At 48.3% G+C, this 17,272-nt stretch overlaps 1 protein-coding gene across 1 annotated transcript in view; it reads right to left on the reverse strand.

The window, feature by feature from the left end:
• The window catches only part of Coro1c (coronin 1C), a 65,146-nt gene that overhangs the window by 22,937 nt on the left and 24,937 nt on the right, over window positions 1-17,272 (reverse strand). The window contains exon 2 of the mRNA XM_031337457.1: window positions 16,440-16,639. Within this exon, the coding sequence (XP_031193317.1) occupies window positions 16,440-16,634 (195 nt within the window). The 5' untranslated portion in view covers window positions 16,635-16,639. The remainder of the gene's footprint in view (window positions 1-16,439; window positions 16,640-17,272) is intronic.

Here is a 17,272-nt window from a genome sequence, read left to right on the forward strand (position 1 = left end):
AGGGACGGGGGGGCCCATAGTGCTGCACATTTTTAATCCCAGAATTTTGGAAGCAGAAGTAAGTGGCTATCTGTGAGTTCAAGGCTGGCCTGGTCTGTACAGAAGTTATAAGCAAGTCAACAGATATACAAACAAGAAAACAAGCCACAAGTAATGGTAATAACTAATGCTTTCAGGTGTGGACAAGATCACTGATCATATGGAAACTTAATTATTCAGAAATAAATGAAGGCACAGTATCTAAGAGGCAGCTATCTGAAATGTCACTGGCCATCAATGCTAGACTTGGATAGGGAAAAACCTTCCCACCAGGGCTGTGCACAGAGTGCAACAGTAGCTGGCAACTGCTGGCGGCCAGCCATCAGGAACATAGTGTTAATAGCACTGGATACTCTGCAAGCAGCTGCTTCCTCTAGCTGTGACGTCACCATAAATCCATCCAACAAACACAGTAGCGTCACACCACAGCACTGTACAAAAGGCACTGATTATACACAGGGAGGCAGGCACAGGCAGAGGGAGGGATGGTGTCCCAAGTGCACGCCGGATGGGATGGCAGCTCTCTTGTTCTCATAACCCCCAGGTACCTTCTCACCCATAACAAAATCAAATTAAACTAAAGTACAATCAGACTTTTTACCAAAGGGTATATATACTATTAAGATGTGATGATACGACCCAGCAAGGTTACTCGGAGGTGAAAGGTACCTGATCCCAAGCCAGGGAACCTGAATTCAATCCCAGAAACCCCCGCAGCAAGTTACCTTCCGACCTCATTGTGTGCACTTGGTGCCCACTGCAACTGGCAAACAAACAAGACAGCGGATCGTGCAGCATTCCTGTTACCGTGACAGTGGGCTAATGTGTAAGAACAAGCAGACATCACTAAGGGGACACACAGTTCCCATGCACCCCAAGATGAGTCTTCATTTGCTGTTTGTCCCATGGCCAATGAGGACTGTGTCTACTCTGAGGGTCTACATGCTCCATGATGCTGCAGCTTACCTCAGCAGCATGTGCAAATAACAGCAATGCTAGAAAGCTTACAAATTTAAAGCCAGCTTCCTGGTATCTTTTTCTGACTAAATAGTGACATTTTAAGGACTTCTCTCCAATTTTCTAATTTTTATATACAATAATTTCATTTTACTAATGCTCTTCATTAAGGATAAGTCACCTTAACCACACCATCTAGACACAGTATAATTTTATTTATTATTAGTGTGTATAGTGTGCTTGTGTGTGAGTGGGTATGCATGCTATGGAGGTCACAGAGCTGGGAGTCTAGAGACTGATCTGCCAGGCTTGCACAGAAAGCAAGTTCACCTGCCACTACACTGGCCTGGATGCCACTGTTTTGGCTTTGCTTTATTTGCTTGTTTCTTTTTTTTCTTTTTAAAGATTTATTTATTATTATTTTTTTATGTCTATGAAAACACTGTAGCTGTATAAATGGTTGTGAGCCTTCATGTGGTTTGGTTGCTGGGAATTGAATTTAGGACCTCTGCTCTCTCCGGACCAAAGATTTATTATTATAAATAAGTACACTGTTGCTGTCTTCAGACACACCAGAAGAGGGCATCAGATCTCATTGCGGATGGTTGTGAGCCACCATGTGGTTACTGGGATTTGAACTCAGGACCTTTGGAAGAGCAGTCAGTGCTCTTAACCACTGAGCCATCTCGCCAGCTCTATTTGCTTGTTTCTCTGAGACCATGTCTCATTGCATAGCTGGCTGGTCTGGATCTTGGGTGTGTGTACCATGTCACCTAGCATCTGTCCTTTTCTAGGACAAAAACTACAGCCGTTTGTGTTCTGAGACTTCAATAAGGTTTTAATTCATTCACACGGCACACCGTGCTTGTCCAGTCACAATCCCAAATGGCTGAAATTACCGAGAGTAACTCAGTAACTGTCAAACCATTACCAAGATTCTAGAGGCTGTGCCAGGCCCTGGTCCATACACTTGTGGGACAGTAATGGAATGGGTCAGGACCCTGGCACACTTGAATTAGTACCTGACAGATCTAGTGGCCTGCTCTGAGCCAAGCAACATGAACCCAAGGGAAAATTCAGCCTCTGAGGCGTGTAGACAGCTGGCACAAGGCAGAGGTGTAAGGGCACAGTTTCCACGTGGCTGGCCCGAGCTGACGGTGACAGCTCTGAGCTTGTCCCTGCCAGCAGCCCGGAGCAGAGTGGTAAGGCGGATGCCAGCACTGCCACATGCTTTGTGTCTGGGGCAAGACCTTAAAATTTCAAACCAAGGGGCTGGAGAGATGGCTCAGTGGGTAAGAGCACCGACTGCTCTTCTGAAGGTCATGAATTCAAACCCCAGCAAACACATGGTGGCTCACAACCATCCCTAGTGAGATCTGACGCCCTCTTCTGGTGTGTCTGAAGACAGCTACAGTGTACTTAGAATAAATAATTCAAACCAAGAGTCATCAGGGCCTGTGGAGAGAGCGAGCCCCCACCTCTTAACAAAGCCCAGTCAACTAGAGAACATTTCCTGTCCCAGGCTCCAGAGGGTGGAAGAGAGTGAAAAGTAAAAACAGAACGAAAAGGTCAGTAATCATAAAGCCTTATATCTAATGGCTCTAAAAAAGGAACATTCTAGCTGAGCTGACTGTGTGATGGCATTCCTCTTTAAGAACTTAAAATGCAGCCTAAGTTTCTAGTTACAATGTATTCCCATCAATTCCAAAAGAAAACCATAGTGGTTCCCCGTGTCTAAGCCTGTGTGGCATTTGTCTTACACTTCCCTCTTAGACATACATGCTTTGTGTGCTAAGGCCACACTGCAATCAAACTGTCAATGTATACAGTATAAACAATACAGGAGATTCCCCACAGACACTACCACAGAGGAATTCCACCCTGTGAAAAGGGACCCGGGGAGTTCTCACCCTCATGGACCCTCAAGACCCAAGGCCTGTAACGTGTGCTGTGTGGCTTATACAAAATCCTACAGAGTAAGAACATTCCTCACACACTACAGGCGTTCCCTCATCAGTCAATTAGGCACAATGGAACTGGTGCTAGGAAGGACCAATGAGCAGAGGCTGGCCCCTTCCAGCATAGAAACATGTAACATGTTAATGTTCTCATGAGTTACTGTCCAAAGCTAGCAAACTCACGTCCTCAGTCTCAAATGCTCCCTTTGAGATGCTGAAACAGCTGCACAGTTCATCCCAGCTTCTATCCTGAAGTTCACCATGGAGCCCCCTCTGTTTTCTGCCCGTCTCCTATGAATCTGGGCAGCTGCCTCACTTTCCTGTCCTTTCCAACTCCTCAGCTGTTCCTCTGTGCCTCTGGCCCAAGCTGGGTCTGGCCAGGCACATGTAAGGTCCAGAGCACTGAAAGGCTCAGGTCTCACGACTCTCAGAAGAGGGATGAGCAGCCTGGCATTTCCAGATGTCTGCTTTTTAAGGAAAAGAATGAGGAGCAAACCCATTTGATGTGCCCACATGTCAGTAACAGTTCATTTCTGGCTCTGGGGGAATAAACTGAGGACTCGTGAACTCCAGCATGGAGAATGGAATCAAACATGTGCTCGGAAGCAGAGGAAAGTTCCAGCCAAGCATAAGGGCCCCATTCACATGCACGGGTTCAAAGGAGTCAGGAAAGGGCATCTATTGAAGCCTTTTCTTTTTCCCCAGCTTCCTTTTCCTATGACAGAATTATTTATGTGAGTTCTGTTGGAATCTGTGAGCCTCAACTGCTCCACAGGGAGGAGCCATGGAGACTGCAGATGACAGGGGTGGCCTCAGCTATGGAGATGCATACCATGTGTGACTTGCTGATGAAACACATGGAGGGAGCTCTGCTGTAAGGGGACAGAAACACCAGCCTCGGGGATAGGAGTGTTCTGGAGTAAAACACAGACTGAGGCTGACCTACTCTGAGGTAAGCCAGCAGCTAAGGCTGAAGGGAGGTGTGGTCTTGGGAGAAAACAGCCTTAAGTGTTGGAGGCACACGGGTAACCTTCACATCAGAGGCATCCCCAGAGCTGGGTTCACCAACTTCCCTTGTCTTTCCTTTGTCTATGACAAAGGAAAGGGTTTCTCCGTGGTTTCTCTGTGAAGCCCTGGCTGTCTTGGAATTCAGAGATCCACCTGCCTTGGCCTCCCGAGTATTGCAATTAAAGTGTGTGCCACCATGCCCATCCTGTAACATAACTTTTACATTTATTATGGTGTGTACATATATGTGTATGTATGTGTATGGTGGGGCCATGTACATGCCACATCACACATATGGAGCTCAGAGGGCAAGTCTGTCAAACAGCCTCTCTCTTTCCTCTTTACACACATTCCAGGATTAATGCAGATCACCAGGCTTGTGCAGTAAGCACCTTTGCCAACTGAGCCATCTTGCTGGCCCAAGCAGCAATACTGGATTTAATGGATTTTATACAGACCAGACTTAAAAGCCCACTGAGAACTTGAGAAGGTAAACTGTTAGTGTTTACCTGAAGAAAAAAAAAGTGAAAAAGGTTAACACGTTCTTATTCAAGTATACCACGCTGGGATTGTAGGTCAGTGGTATAGCCCTGGATATACCAAGTCCTAAACTCAACCCCCATAGCAACAGAACAATAAAAGTCCCACATTGACCCTGCCCTCCCCATTAGCCCTTGGCCCCCATCCCAAAGAGTTCTTTCCTATGCTTTCTTAATTATCAGTGTCTACTCTGCTTTCAAAAATACAAAATAGCAACCTAAAACTATATATTTCCTTTGAGTATGGGAGTTTAGTTTATTAAGACAAGCGTTAGCAGGCTGGAACTCACTATTTAAACCAGGCTGGCCTGAAACTCAGAGATCTGCTTACCTATGCCTCTGCCCCTAAATGCTGGGATTAAAGATGTGTGTCAACCTAGCCCTAACCCTAACCCTAAAGGATGGCTAGGTATTTGTCAATGACTTGCGAGAACTTATAAGTGAAAACTCAGTCCTGACCACCGTGATCCCATGTGATTCTTGTGAGCTGAGAACAAAGATCACGAGCCCACGATGCAGTAGAATAGAGTCAGGACCAACATCTCAACTTAAAAGTCACAAGCACAAGAAGTACGGATCTCAGTGGAGGACAGAGGGAGTGTCCCCATCATTGAGGAGAACGGGCACTTGTCTAGTCCATTCTAATGAGCAGCCTCTGGGACTCCAGAGTGGGAGTGAGAAACAGAACAGTACTGCCTTGGGGGCAGGAGAATGCCTTGGGATCACGGCAAGACAGTCTCCATCTTGTGAACAAGTTAGAGGAGGAGAGAACAGACCCAACTCCATGACCTGTGTCCCTTATGCAGGACAGAACTCAGTCAGATGAACTAGCCGATGTCTCTCATCCCTGGCCTCCCAGCTCAGCCTTCCCTGGACTCTACACCCAACCAACAGAGACCTTCAAGTTGGCAAGAGCAGCTTGCTACATGTGTAGATGACATTGCAAAAAACGTGTTCAATGTAAACTGGGTGGACTTTTAAGAGCAATCTGCGTATGCCCAGAACCCTTTCTTGGCCCGGCATGCCCAGCAGGGACTCTCCAGGAGCCCAGGAAAGCGTTAAACATTCTCTGCACTTGACTAGGTGGCTTCTCACTACACACTTCCAGATCCCACCATTCTCTAAGCAGCTGTGCAGCCAATCAAAGCAGAGGAAGGAAATTATCCTGGCCAGCTGTCAGCCACCGAGCACTGATGGCCATATATGGTAAAAAGCACTGTCAGAGCTTGTCAGGCCTGCAGGCCGGCTGCTGGGACACAGCAGCAGTGAACAGCAGCAGAAGCTGGATGAGGTGAGGGTGCACAAAGGACAGGCTGCCTGCTGCTCGTCTCTGGAGGAGGGGGTGGGGGACACATCATCTGCTGGGCATACTCTCGGTGAGTCACAGCCCCAGGGCACACTGTGAGCTTCCTCTGCCAGCACTTTGTGCTTCATTGTTAACTGGGGGCCAGCAGAGCAGCCCTCCTCCTTGCTCCCTTCAGTAAGAATGGAGAACACAGGCACTGAGAGAAAATGAAAGGGCCCTTCTGTGGCACTTCATGTGGTAATGAGGCCACGCAGCACTCATGTGGCTGGCAGCTTAGGACACAATTTACAAGTCATTGTTCTGCACCTGGTGCCCTCCCCCTGAATCCCCAGACCATCCCCCAGCCTTTCAAGACACACACACTTCAGAATTTAGGTGCTAAAGGCAGACAGAAGCTGTTTCAGTAAGCAGTGAACTGGCAGGTCACAACACATCAAGAAATGGCATGTAATAAAACCCTCCACCAACACCACCAATGGCTATGCAGTGTCAAACAGCCACCCTATACAGTGGACAATCAGCGTGTCTCTCTGCAGAAATGAAAACCGCCTGTCAGCATGTGTATTCAGCCACACAGCAACGCAGCCAATGCGAATCCGGCAGGTGCAAGCACAGTGCTCACACAGAGCAGCACCATGGGAGCCTGTGCTCCTCCCGAATCTGTGCCGGGAAAGGAGGAACCTCTCAGTGCGGTGGCTGGCATGCAAAGCCCTCAACACACAGCTGCTCAGATCCCATCACTACCACAAGGCACAGTACACACTGAGACTGAAAAACTAGCACTACTGTGGGCCTATGGGCCTGCAGCACCAAGGCCAAGCTACTATCTTGTTGAGCTTCCCTTCCAAGAAGAGAATGCAAAGGAGGTTCAACTGGACTTCAAGTCCCTAAGGTCCCCAGACCTTCACATCGTGGAGAGAAACAACAGATTTACACTGGGAAGTCACAGGAAGATTTATTAGACATGGAAGGTCGAAAACATGCCTGCAGCCTGGGACAGTCACTCTATCCCAGAACGGGAGAGGCAGCAGATGCACCAAGCTCAAAGGTGACAGTTCAGGAAGGATAGTCTCCAGACACAACTGGATGGGACAGACTATGGAGTCTCACTTTTGTCTGACTCAAACAACTGCCTCCTGAGACGGCTGAGGGAAGACACCTGGCCGATGGAGCTGTCACAGGACTGAGTGCTTGTTCTGGTTCTTCACATGCTCAAGGAAAATGTCAATCTTATACAATTCATACTGGAAATAAGAAGAAGAAGAAGGAAGAGAAGGAGGAGGAGGAGGAGGAGGACGAGGAGGAGGAGGAGGAGGAGAAGGAGGAGGACAAGGAGGAGGAGGAGAAAAAAACCTCCCAACAACTGTGTGATTTTCCTACCATAAAACTACTTTCAACTACTTCTGACATATGTTGGTTCATATGATATACAGATGATCAGATCCATTTCCTCTAGCATGCCATTTCCTGCATGCCAAAGAAGCCAACCTACACTTTGAAGTACCAGTCTGGAAGAGGATGTGGCTACTGCCCTTGCCCTTCTGGGGCAGAACACCCCCCCTTCTCAAACTGTATTCCCTCTAGCTCCTGGATGCAAACTCACAGACCCTGAAAGCAAACAATCTCCTTGTGAAGTCTTCCAACCCCAGGTGGCCTTCATCACCCAGGACCTGAGTGCTTTATGCAGTCACAGGCTCAGCAATGGGCAGACCCAGGGTAGCTGTTAGAGGGATGTTTAGAAGCTTAGCTGTTAGAGGGATGTTTAGAAGCAATACCCAGGCAAGCTCCTCGGGCCCACAGGTAGAGCTGGCAAAGCAAGGACCCTGCAGCCACTGGCAGCCGGGGAGGCACTCAGTCACTTGGTTCTGTGTTCTGAGCCTGTTTGAGCTGTAAAATGCTGCCTGTGGGGGTGGGAGCTCCCAGCAGACAAAGACAAGTGCGGAACAACTGGTTCCTCCCATCACAGGCAACTTGTCCAATCTAGATGTCATTTCCTCAAACAGTGAGATGACCCTGTCCAGCATCAAGACTTTGACTGAAGTCTAAGGACCTGCACACTCCCATCCTCAGGGTTAGGACTTGCACACTCCCATCCTCAGGGTTGGTTAGGACCTGCACACTCCCATCCTCAGGGCTACCCAGACCCTTCTCACTGGCAGTCACCACCGTCATGCAGAAGCCAGGGTGACCTAAGTTTTGTGATTCCTGGACAGTGACAATCAAGATTGACGCTGTTCATTACAGCCAGCTGGGAACTGTCCACAGAAAGGTGTGTTGTCCCCACGAAGAAGTGACTGGCATCCTCAGGGGTGCCTGTAGTGGAAATTTCTGGTTACTTTGAAGACTCAGTTATGTCATGTGATGTTTTGCTGAAGCAGACACAGGTGGGAGGATGTTGTGCTGAAGCAGACATGTGATGTTTAGAAAGAATATAAATATAACCCCACAGACAGCGACGGGGCTCTTGCACTTCGTTGCTGATCTTCGCATGTTGTGACTTCATAAAGAGTAACTTGCCAAGGAACTTCTCATGATCTTCTGGTAGCTTCTGGCTGCTTCCTTGGACTCATGCTGATTTGGCAAGGCCTTTCGGTTTCTTCTGGATCCAACCGCTGCTACTGATTTGTGTTTGGTGTTTGCAGATTAGACTGGACTGCAGCTACAGATTCGTGTTTGATGTTTTGAACTAGATATCCTGACAATGAAGGTTTGATCTCCCTGAAGAACTACCTCTAAATAGGTCCACAAACCCGGTTTTCTATTAACTTTCCTCCTGCCTCTAGCAGGTGGGCTAGAAGGGAGGATGAAGTGTTTAAGAATCCTAATTCAAGTAGGTTTTGAAAAATTTAAGCCTACAGGTACCACATGGCTCTGAAGCAAATGAATGGCATTATGGGAGGAGTTCTCAGGGAGCACCACGGGGCACAAGGACATCTTTCTACCTGAGATGACACTGCTGTCTGGTGTGAAGAGCAGCACCGATGAGTTCACACAGCTGAACAAGATGTCAAAGACTCAATAAGAGATGCCCACATCAAAGGAATAGCATACAGAGGGACAAGCACATACTGTGAGCTCCTCATCACCACCAACCTCAGCAGCTCATGGACAAGGGGTGAGGCATGTCACTGCAAAGTTCAGGCCAAGAAGCTCAGCTCCCTAGTGGCCAAGTGGGACCTCCTGAAAGATAAGTGAACGGCATCTGACTTTGGGATAAATCCCGAAGCTACAGAAAGGCCAGGTGTATACATAGAACAACTTGCATGAATTTTTGAAGCTTACTGGATAGAAAGGAGCCAAAGTGCTGTATTTTAGTGACAACATATACAATAAGTTGGCAGACATGATGCTGAAGTGCACCTGGAGGACTGGTATGCACAGTCTAAGATCAGAACCATGAATATGAGGGAGCCCATTCAAAAAGGGTGCGGCTACACACCTAACTGCTCACACCTGACTGGCTGTGGGAAGACACTCCTGACTGGCTCAGGAGATGGTGAGTCACTGCTGGTTTTGGAGCAGTGGAAGGAGAGGAAGAGGATGAGAGGAAAGACCACTTTTTTAATCCCGAGTTCAGGAGCTTGTTCTGCACCAAGCAGAACTCGGTCTTTCCCTGAGGTGCAGGTCATGATTCACAGATCTACATAGCATTTCTGAACTATTTAACTATGACATCTACCATACCTTCTATGGCAGGAGAATCTCCCGTAGCACAATCATGCTGCAAGACCCTCTGCCTTCAGAGAAGCCCTGTGGCAGGAGACTTCTGCCCAGTGAACTGGATTTGTTCAATGTGGCTATGAGAACATCCCAACCCCAGCCAGGGCCAACTCGACAGGGTCAGCTTTAAATGAGACTAATGGCCGACTTCTGAGAAGAATCAAACCAATGTGCCTTTGGGTTATTTGCTTTCTACCTTGTGGATATATACCCAGGGTGAGACAGAGGTTAGCCACCTGGGGTGTGGCCTTCCACACAGGGCCCAAGGTCAGGCTGCACGAAACTGGCGCAGCCTTCTGGGACAGATGAACCCACTTGATACATTCAGCAGGTCAAGGGTGGAAACTGTTCTCAACAATTTATGAAACATTTCCTGATTGTTTACAGGCACAGCGCTGGCAAGTGCAGGGACAGAGTGACATACAAAGACAGCTCTCTGGCAGAAGGCAGATGGTTCAGGGAGCAAACAGTCCCACACTGCAGTAAGGAGCACAGGGGGCACCACCAACTGCCAGTTCCAAGCCCTCTGAAGTTTCTGGGCTCTCTCAGCCTTTCTCTTACACTGCTCCGAGAACATGCAGCCTCCTGCAAGGACTTCCTTGAGTCCTCAGAGTGCTCGCTGTGCCTGACTCATGTTGGTGAAGGAATGACTGACGCCTTCTTACAAAGAAAAGGGGCAAGAAGACATGGGCTCTGGGGCCAACGGGGCACCATGAGTAAGACAAGAACAGAAATGAAACCTCAGGGCTCAGCCTGTTGGGGGTATGGGGGACAGGCAGCTAAGGCTTAGGAGGGACTTGCTGAGAGACACATGAGGGGGCCGAGAGTCAGCTCTTTTCCAGAACAGGGGGTCTCACAGCTTCTGCTCTGTAGAAGCACATGAAGAACTTGTTACAGACTAGTAGCTGTATTTTGAAGACCTGGAGTATGTCACCTAAGCCTGTGGGAAAGGAATGTTTGCTGGGTACAAATAAGAATTTTTTTTTCTTATAGAGAGGTCTCTCTACATAGCCCCATTGTCCTGGAACTCACTCTGTAGAGCAGCTGGCCTCTAACCCACAGAAATCCACCTGCCTCTGCCTCCAAAATACCGGGAATACAGGCATGCAACGACCCACCCAGCTATAAGTGATGAATTCTACAACTTATTCCATGCAAGAGGGTCTCAGTCTTTTTTTTTTTCCGTCTTTTTTTTTTATTAGATATTTTCTTTAGAGGGTCTCAGTCTTGGGGACACTAACCTCGGGCAGTGCTGGCATCTCACACAGAAGAGGCCTGCCAGACTGTACACCCAAAGCCAAAGCAGCACACAGCTGGATTAGTATCTTCATAGGGAGGACAAGGGTGTCTTCCCATTTTTTTTAATTAATTTATTTTTGTAATGTTTAAATAAAAGAATGTAATAACCTAGGACAGGTCCAGGCAAAAAAGCACTCGAGGCTGAAAAGATAACTCAGCAATAAAAAGCTGTTCTTCCAGAGGACCAAGGTTCCGTTTCCGGGGTGCTGGAGCAACAGCTGAGAATTCACATCTTGAGACACAATCACAGGACTGGGAAGTCAAGGTAATGGCGTGGGTTCCTGAAACTTCAAAGCCCACTCTCAATGACAGGCCACTCCTAATCCCAAACAGTTTCACCAACCAGGGACAAGCATTCAAACATATGGGCCTACTGGATCCTTTCCAATGGAAACCACCACTAGGGGTGACTCTGAACTCAGGATTCTTCTACCTCAGCCTGCCAGGTAGTAGGATCATAGTTATGCATCGCCATGCCTGGTCTATGTGGCTGGGAATCAAACTCATGGTCTTCAGTGTGCTGAGCAATCATTCTACCAACTGAGCTACAACCCTAAAAGTATGGTTTTAAAGCACTCTTTAAATTCCATTCAAGCTTTGGGGACTTGCGCTACACAAGAAGACCCGATGTCAAAAAGAATATTTATATTACACATACACACACTAACACACTCACTCACGAGCATGCAAGAGCACATGCATGCACACACACACACACACACACACGTATAAATGTATATGTGCTTACACTATCTGCAGCTGTTTTAAGAACACTCACAACTAACGAGAAGGGGTATGGTGGTGGACAGCTCACCATTCCAGGTTAGGAAGAGCACTCCCTACTGTGCATAAGGCCCTAGCCTGGATAGGGGTGGAATAGGACAGATAACCAGAAAGCCACTTGTCTTAGTTAGGACTACTGTTTCTGTGATGAAACACCAAGACCAAGAGCAAGATGGGGAGGAAATGGCTCAGCTCAGCTCACATTTCCAGGTTACAGTCTGTCACTGAGGGAAGTCAGGGCAGGAACCTGGAGTCGGGAGCTGACACAGAGGCCATGGAGGGTGCTGTTCACTGGCTTGCTCCCAAGGCTTGCTTAGCCTGCTTTCTTATAGAACCCAGAACCACCAGCCCAGGGATGGCCCCGCTCACAACAGCCTGGGCCCTCCCCCATCAAATTACTAATTAAGAAAATACCCTACAGCTGGAGCTTATGGAGGCATTTTCTCAGATAGGGTTCCTTTCTTTCAGTTAACTCTATTTTGTATCAAGCTGACATAAAGCTAGGCAGCACAACTCTTACTACTGACATGGAGTGTACGCAAACACTGTATGGCAAAGACTGCAGTCTGAGGATACCTGCTTTACACGTGCTGCCTACCTATCAAGTCACCCCAAACCCACCTGCCTAAGACATAAGCTCCTACAGGCAAGCCAGATAACCTTCGATCAATGCCCAGGACCAAACTTCGTATCTCTATCTACATATCTATACAGATAGAAAAGGTACTGCCCATCTACACAGCAGGAACAAAGAGACAGGGTAGCACAAGGTTAAAGGAACCTTGGCCATACCCACCCCATCATGGCCCACCCCCTCTAGACAATCACTGCTCAGAAAAAGTCAGAAGTCACTCCAAGATACAAAAGACCTTTACAATCAGAACAGAGAGAGGCACCAGGGAGACCCGGAGCCTGCGGTGTGGATCCTCCATCCAGGTGAGGAGCTCGGTTCTCTGAGCACCCCTCCACCTTACTTGTCTCAGGCAGGACTGGCAGGTTTTCTGAGGTCCAAAGTTTGAGTGTGTGCCTAACAGAAACCCACAGCAGGGAGGGGTGCTTGCTTCAGCTGTGTGTCACGAGTGAGCCTGGCAGACAGCTTAGGGGACTGAGAGCCTGCATGCTGCTGGTGAGGCAGCTTGGGCACTTGTATCGAGGAAGAAAGCTATCCCTCGTGCCAGTCAAATCACAGAGCCAGCTTGTGCTCAACAAGACAGCCTTGTCTTACTCATTCTCTGAAAGACTGGAGAACAAGAACACACACCATACCACACCTGCAGAAATCATGGCAGAGAGGCATGCCATGGCTTGAGCAGTGTTACCAAAGAGGCGGAGCGCATGTGGGCTAATCCAAGCTGCCACACCTTAGCTGGGAACCTATTTACTCTTCAAGCAATGGTCTCTGACAAGCCAATGTGCTGACCGCTCATGTGTGTGCTGGTGCTTGTGTGTGAGCACAGGCCTATGTGTGAGCATATGCATTTGTGTGAGCACAGGAATGTGTGTGCTGTCCATGTGTGAGCAGAGGCACATGTGTGAGCACAGAAGTGTGTGCTGACCACTCATGTGTGTGCACAGGCATGTGTGTATGTCAATATATTTGTCCCTGTTACTGTTTCCATTTTGGATCTTAAGTCTTGGAAGACAGAGACTGTCTAATGGATTTATATTGTCCCAAACTCTGATCACAAGGCGGTGAGATTACAAGTCTTTGCTATCCCTTCTCCCATCTTGGGATGGGTGGGGTGGGGTGCTGAGACAAAGTCTCACCATGTAGCCTGGCTAGCCTGGAACTCGCTATGTGGGCTGCTTTCCAAGTCCTGGGATTAAAGGTACAAACCACCACACAGGGCCAGTAGTAGCAATCTAACAATATATAAGTTAGAAAACAGTCCACAGCGCTGGGGTGAGGGTGCAGGATGGCAGGGTGCAGCTTGGTGACAGAGGACTTGTGATTAGCATGAGTCAGGCTCACAGGGGTAGAATCGGTGCAAAGGGCAATGCCAAGCCTACAAACAGCAGAGCAACGTTCACATGTGATGGTCAGACAACAATGAAATCTGACCTAGTAACAATCAAGTATCAGCGACGTAAAATCTGCAACCTTCACTCAAGTACTTAGGGTTAGACCATCTATTACAGGGTAGGTATTTCCTGCCAACAGTGAAGATGGTCCTATTTGCTACAGCTACTGAGGCCCCAGGGACCAGGGAGAAGCCCAAGAAGAGCAGAAACATCAATGTCAACTGACATGGGCCTAATAGCCAGGCCTTCCACCACAGCACTGGACTGACCATCACCCTCACCCGCTGGATGCCTCCCCCTCCCCCACCCACCCCCGCATCTATTCCCCAGAGTTACTAGTCAGACCGACGAGGAGAAACCAGCAGTTCCTTTACAGATTCTGAATTTAAAAACCACTCAGAAGTCACCTCAGAGTGGATAGCCACCGGAGAGGAGAATGCTGAGAACACAGAATTTCCAGGATTGAGAAAGTCACTTTTACATATAGCACCTTTACATTACAGAAAGAAAAATGAAGGGTCAGGGTAGTAGCTCAGAAATGTCATGCTTCAAGGTGACCCAGCCAGGACTTGACTTCTCGCTCTTCAATGGCCAAGCCTTACTCCTCCTTCAGCGTCATTCACTCTGACACAGAGTTACGCAGTTAACACTTAGAACAATATACACTGTACCTGAAAACCACAGGAAGCCTGGGAACCTACTGATGAGAGAAGCCAGTAACCTAGTACTCTTCTACCCCGATGCTACTACTCAGCTTATACCACTGTAAGCCTCCCCTCACAATGCTCAGAACACAGACAGTCGCATCCAGGAAAGCCCCCCCAACCCCAAAAAATGCAGGAACCTCCCATAGCCAATGTGGGATTCAATCACACGGGGGGAGGGGTTGGAAGGATACGTGTGCATACATGTGGAGGTAGCTTCTGTTCCCCCCACACACACCCCTTTTTAGACAGTGTCTCTCAAGTGGAGCTCACCGGTTTGATGGACTGGCAGCCAGAGAACCCCTAGGCTCCTCCTGCCTCTGATCCCTAACAATAGGGTTATGAACAAGTATCCCTGAGCCTAGCTTGTCAGAAGATAGATGTTGAAGATCCGAAGTCAGGTCCTCGTGCTAACTCTACCCACTAAACTTTCTCCGCAGCCAAGGACTTGCTGCAATCTCATTCCCATAAGGATGGTCACAGAGCGATGTGATACTGACTAATGCAGGCCACTTAACATAAGAACCACATCACCAAACAGGTCTCCTGCAAGCACCGTGAGGGTCAAAGTCTCCTGTGGTTTGCAGAAGGAAAGGCGGACTCTCAGAGCCTTTTGTGGATGTGGAAGCTGAAGGAACTGTCTGAACTCTGTGGAAGATTAGCCATTCAGAGTTTATTTTGGGCTTCTTAATTGGCTTGTTCCATTTCTTTGAAGAAAAGAATGTCTTGAATTCGTTCCTCGGTTTATAAAAAGAAAAATGCTTTAACTCCAGGCAGACCATGAGCTCCTGACCTGGCTGACAGGCTGTGGTTGTCCTCTCAGCGGGCTGGCCTGAGCCCTAGCAACAAAAAGTCAAGTTCCTGAGCACTCCTCACTACTAATAAAGGAATACACAGGCTGGAGAGGGCCCAGTGGCTAAGAGCATGTCCAGATGACGTAAGTTCTATTCCCTGCACTCATAGCAGGGGGCTCATAACTATCTGTAGCTCCAGGGAATCCAATGCCTCTATCCTCCATATGCACATGTCCCTATAAGCATACATGCACGCACACGAACACACCTACACTTAACCTTGAAGGAACATACTAAACAGATGTGTGGGCAAACATAACTGACATTCACTTCAAACCCTCACTCCAAAATCAGGCTAAGGCATAATTGCATGGCAGCAGTCAACAGAAACAAAGTATCCAAGCAGAAAAAGCTCCAATTAATGGCACGATTCACCTTGAGCAACTGGAAGGTGCACTGGAGACAGGTGTCTGCTCTGATCCTTGAGTACCATCTTCCTATTTCTTTCCAGGGCTGGCTCAGTTGTGCACTTATCAATCTAGCCATAGAAGTCAAGCACAGGTGCTAAGCCGGAACAAGCTAGTCATGGACATCTAGGAGGGAACTACAGGAAACGGAAGCTTCCCCACATGATGTCAAGCTGTGCTCTTGACAGAGGGTGGACTTTGTGGTGCCTACTTTCAGAACCATGATCCACAGTGAGACATGCCCTAGTTTCCCATTGCTGCCTGCAGATTTTCACCGCATGGAAAAAGCTAGCTGTCTATACTCAACATGTAATGTCAGGGCACTAAACTCTGAGCTCTAGAGCTCAGGACTTTTCCTCCTACAAGCTAAGGAGAACAGATGCACAAAAGCTCCATCTTATACCCAGGTGGGACAGGGCTCAGGAAAGGCAGGTCAGGAAAGGACCAGTGCAGGCACTGGAAGTGCACACAGAGCCACCCAGACCTTTTGCTTCTGCCACAGTTAAACAGTATAAATCCTAGGCTGTAGCTTATTATTACCCAGAGTTGGGATAAAATCTTGTGTTGTGTCTGACTGTGTGGACACCTCCAACACCCATTACTCTGGCAGCAGGGGTGGGACCTAAGCAACAGGACAACTAAGCTGCAGAGCTAACACCCATCCCTTGGGACATTTTCTTGAGCTCGTGGTCCATTTACAACTCAAAACCCAAAAGCCCAGGGCCTGAAGAGATGGCTCAGTGGTGAGAGCCCTTGCCAAGGACCTGAGTTCAATTCCCGGCAACCTAGAAACCAGCAGCCTGTATTTGCAGCTCCAGAACAGGATGTCGCTCACTCACTCACCTTGTGCAGAGGGAGCACCAGGAAGGCCCCTCCCCCACTCGCTTCTACGATGATGGCCACGAATCTGGGGTTAACGGCACAAAAGGAACTGTCCCAGGTGACTCGGGAGACACGGATGTCATCATAGCACTGGTCGTTCTTCACCGCCTGTCCAAAGACGTGCCGGAACTTGCTCTGCCGCACTACTCGCCGCATCGTGTCTATGAAAAGAAAGCAGCAAGAAGTGTGTGAGAGCGGCGTGCACTAAAGGCAAGCTGGAAACAGCACCTTGGCACTGTCTGCACTCCTAAAAGGTAGTCAGTCAGACTGCAAGTCCCAGATCCTCTGCAGCAGGAGCAGGGAGAGCACAGCAAAACAGGCCAGAAAGCTCACACCATCCAGAGGCAGGCTCTGATCTTTCACTTCAAGAGAAAGGTCAAGGCGGGACCTGAAAGGTGGGTGGGAAAACACAATCCATCCTTCCTATTTTGGAGATAGGAAACACCTAAGCGAAGGAGCCTTGTAGGTGTGAAGCTGAAGGAAATCCTGTGTCGCTGAGTGACTGCTGTGGGCGGAGCCTACATTCACTGAGCAACTTGGGAGGAGCTCAAAAGGACAGAGGCGCGCTATAAATCCCTAGCAGAAGAAAAGAAAGCATGCAAACACACATAAACAAATACACATACATATTTTTATAAAGCAGAAAAATGGAAACAGTTATCACGACCGTGTGAGAGTTGACAAGACAGACATAAATCAACACAACAGAATTCAAAGTCCAGGGCCAGAGAGGCTCAGAGGGAAAAGGGACCTGCTGCACAAGCTTGGTGACCTGAGAGAGGCTCAGAGGGAAA

This window comes from Mastomys coucha, unplaced genomic scaffold (assembly GCF_008632895.1).
Source record: "Mastomys coucha isolate ucsf_1 unplaced genomic scaffold, UCSF_Mcou_1 pScaffold22, whole genome shotgun sequence".
NCBI lineage: Eukaryota > Metazoa > Chordata > Mammalia > Rodentia > Muridae > Mastomys > Mastomys coucha.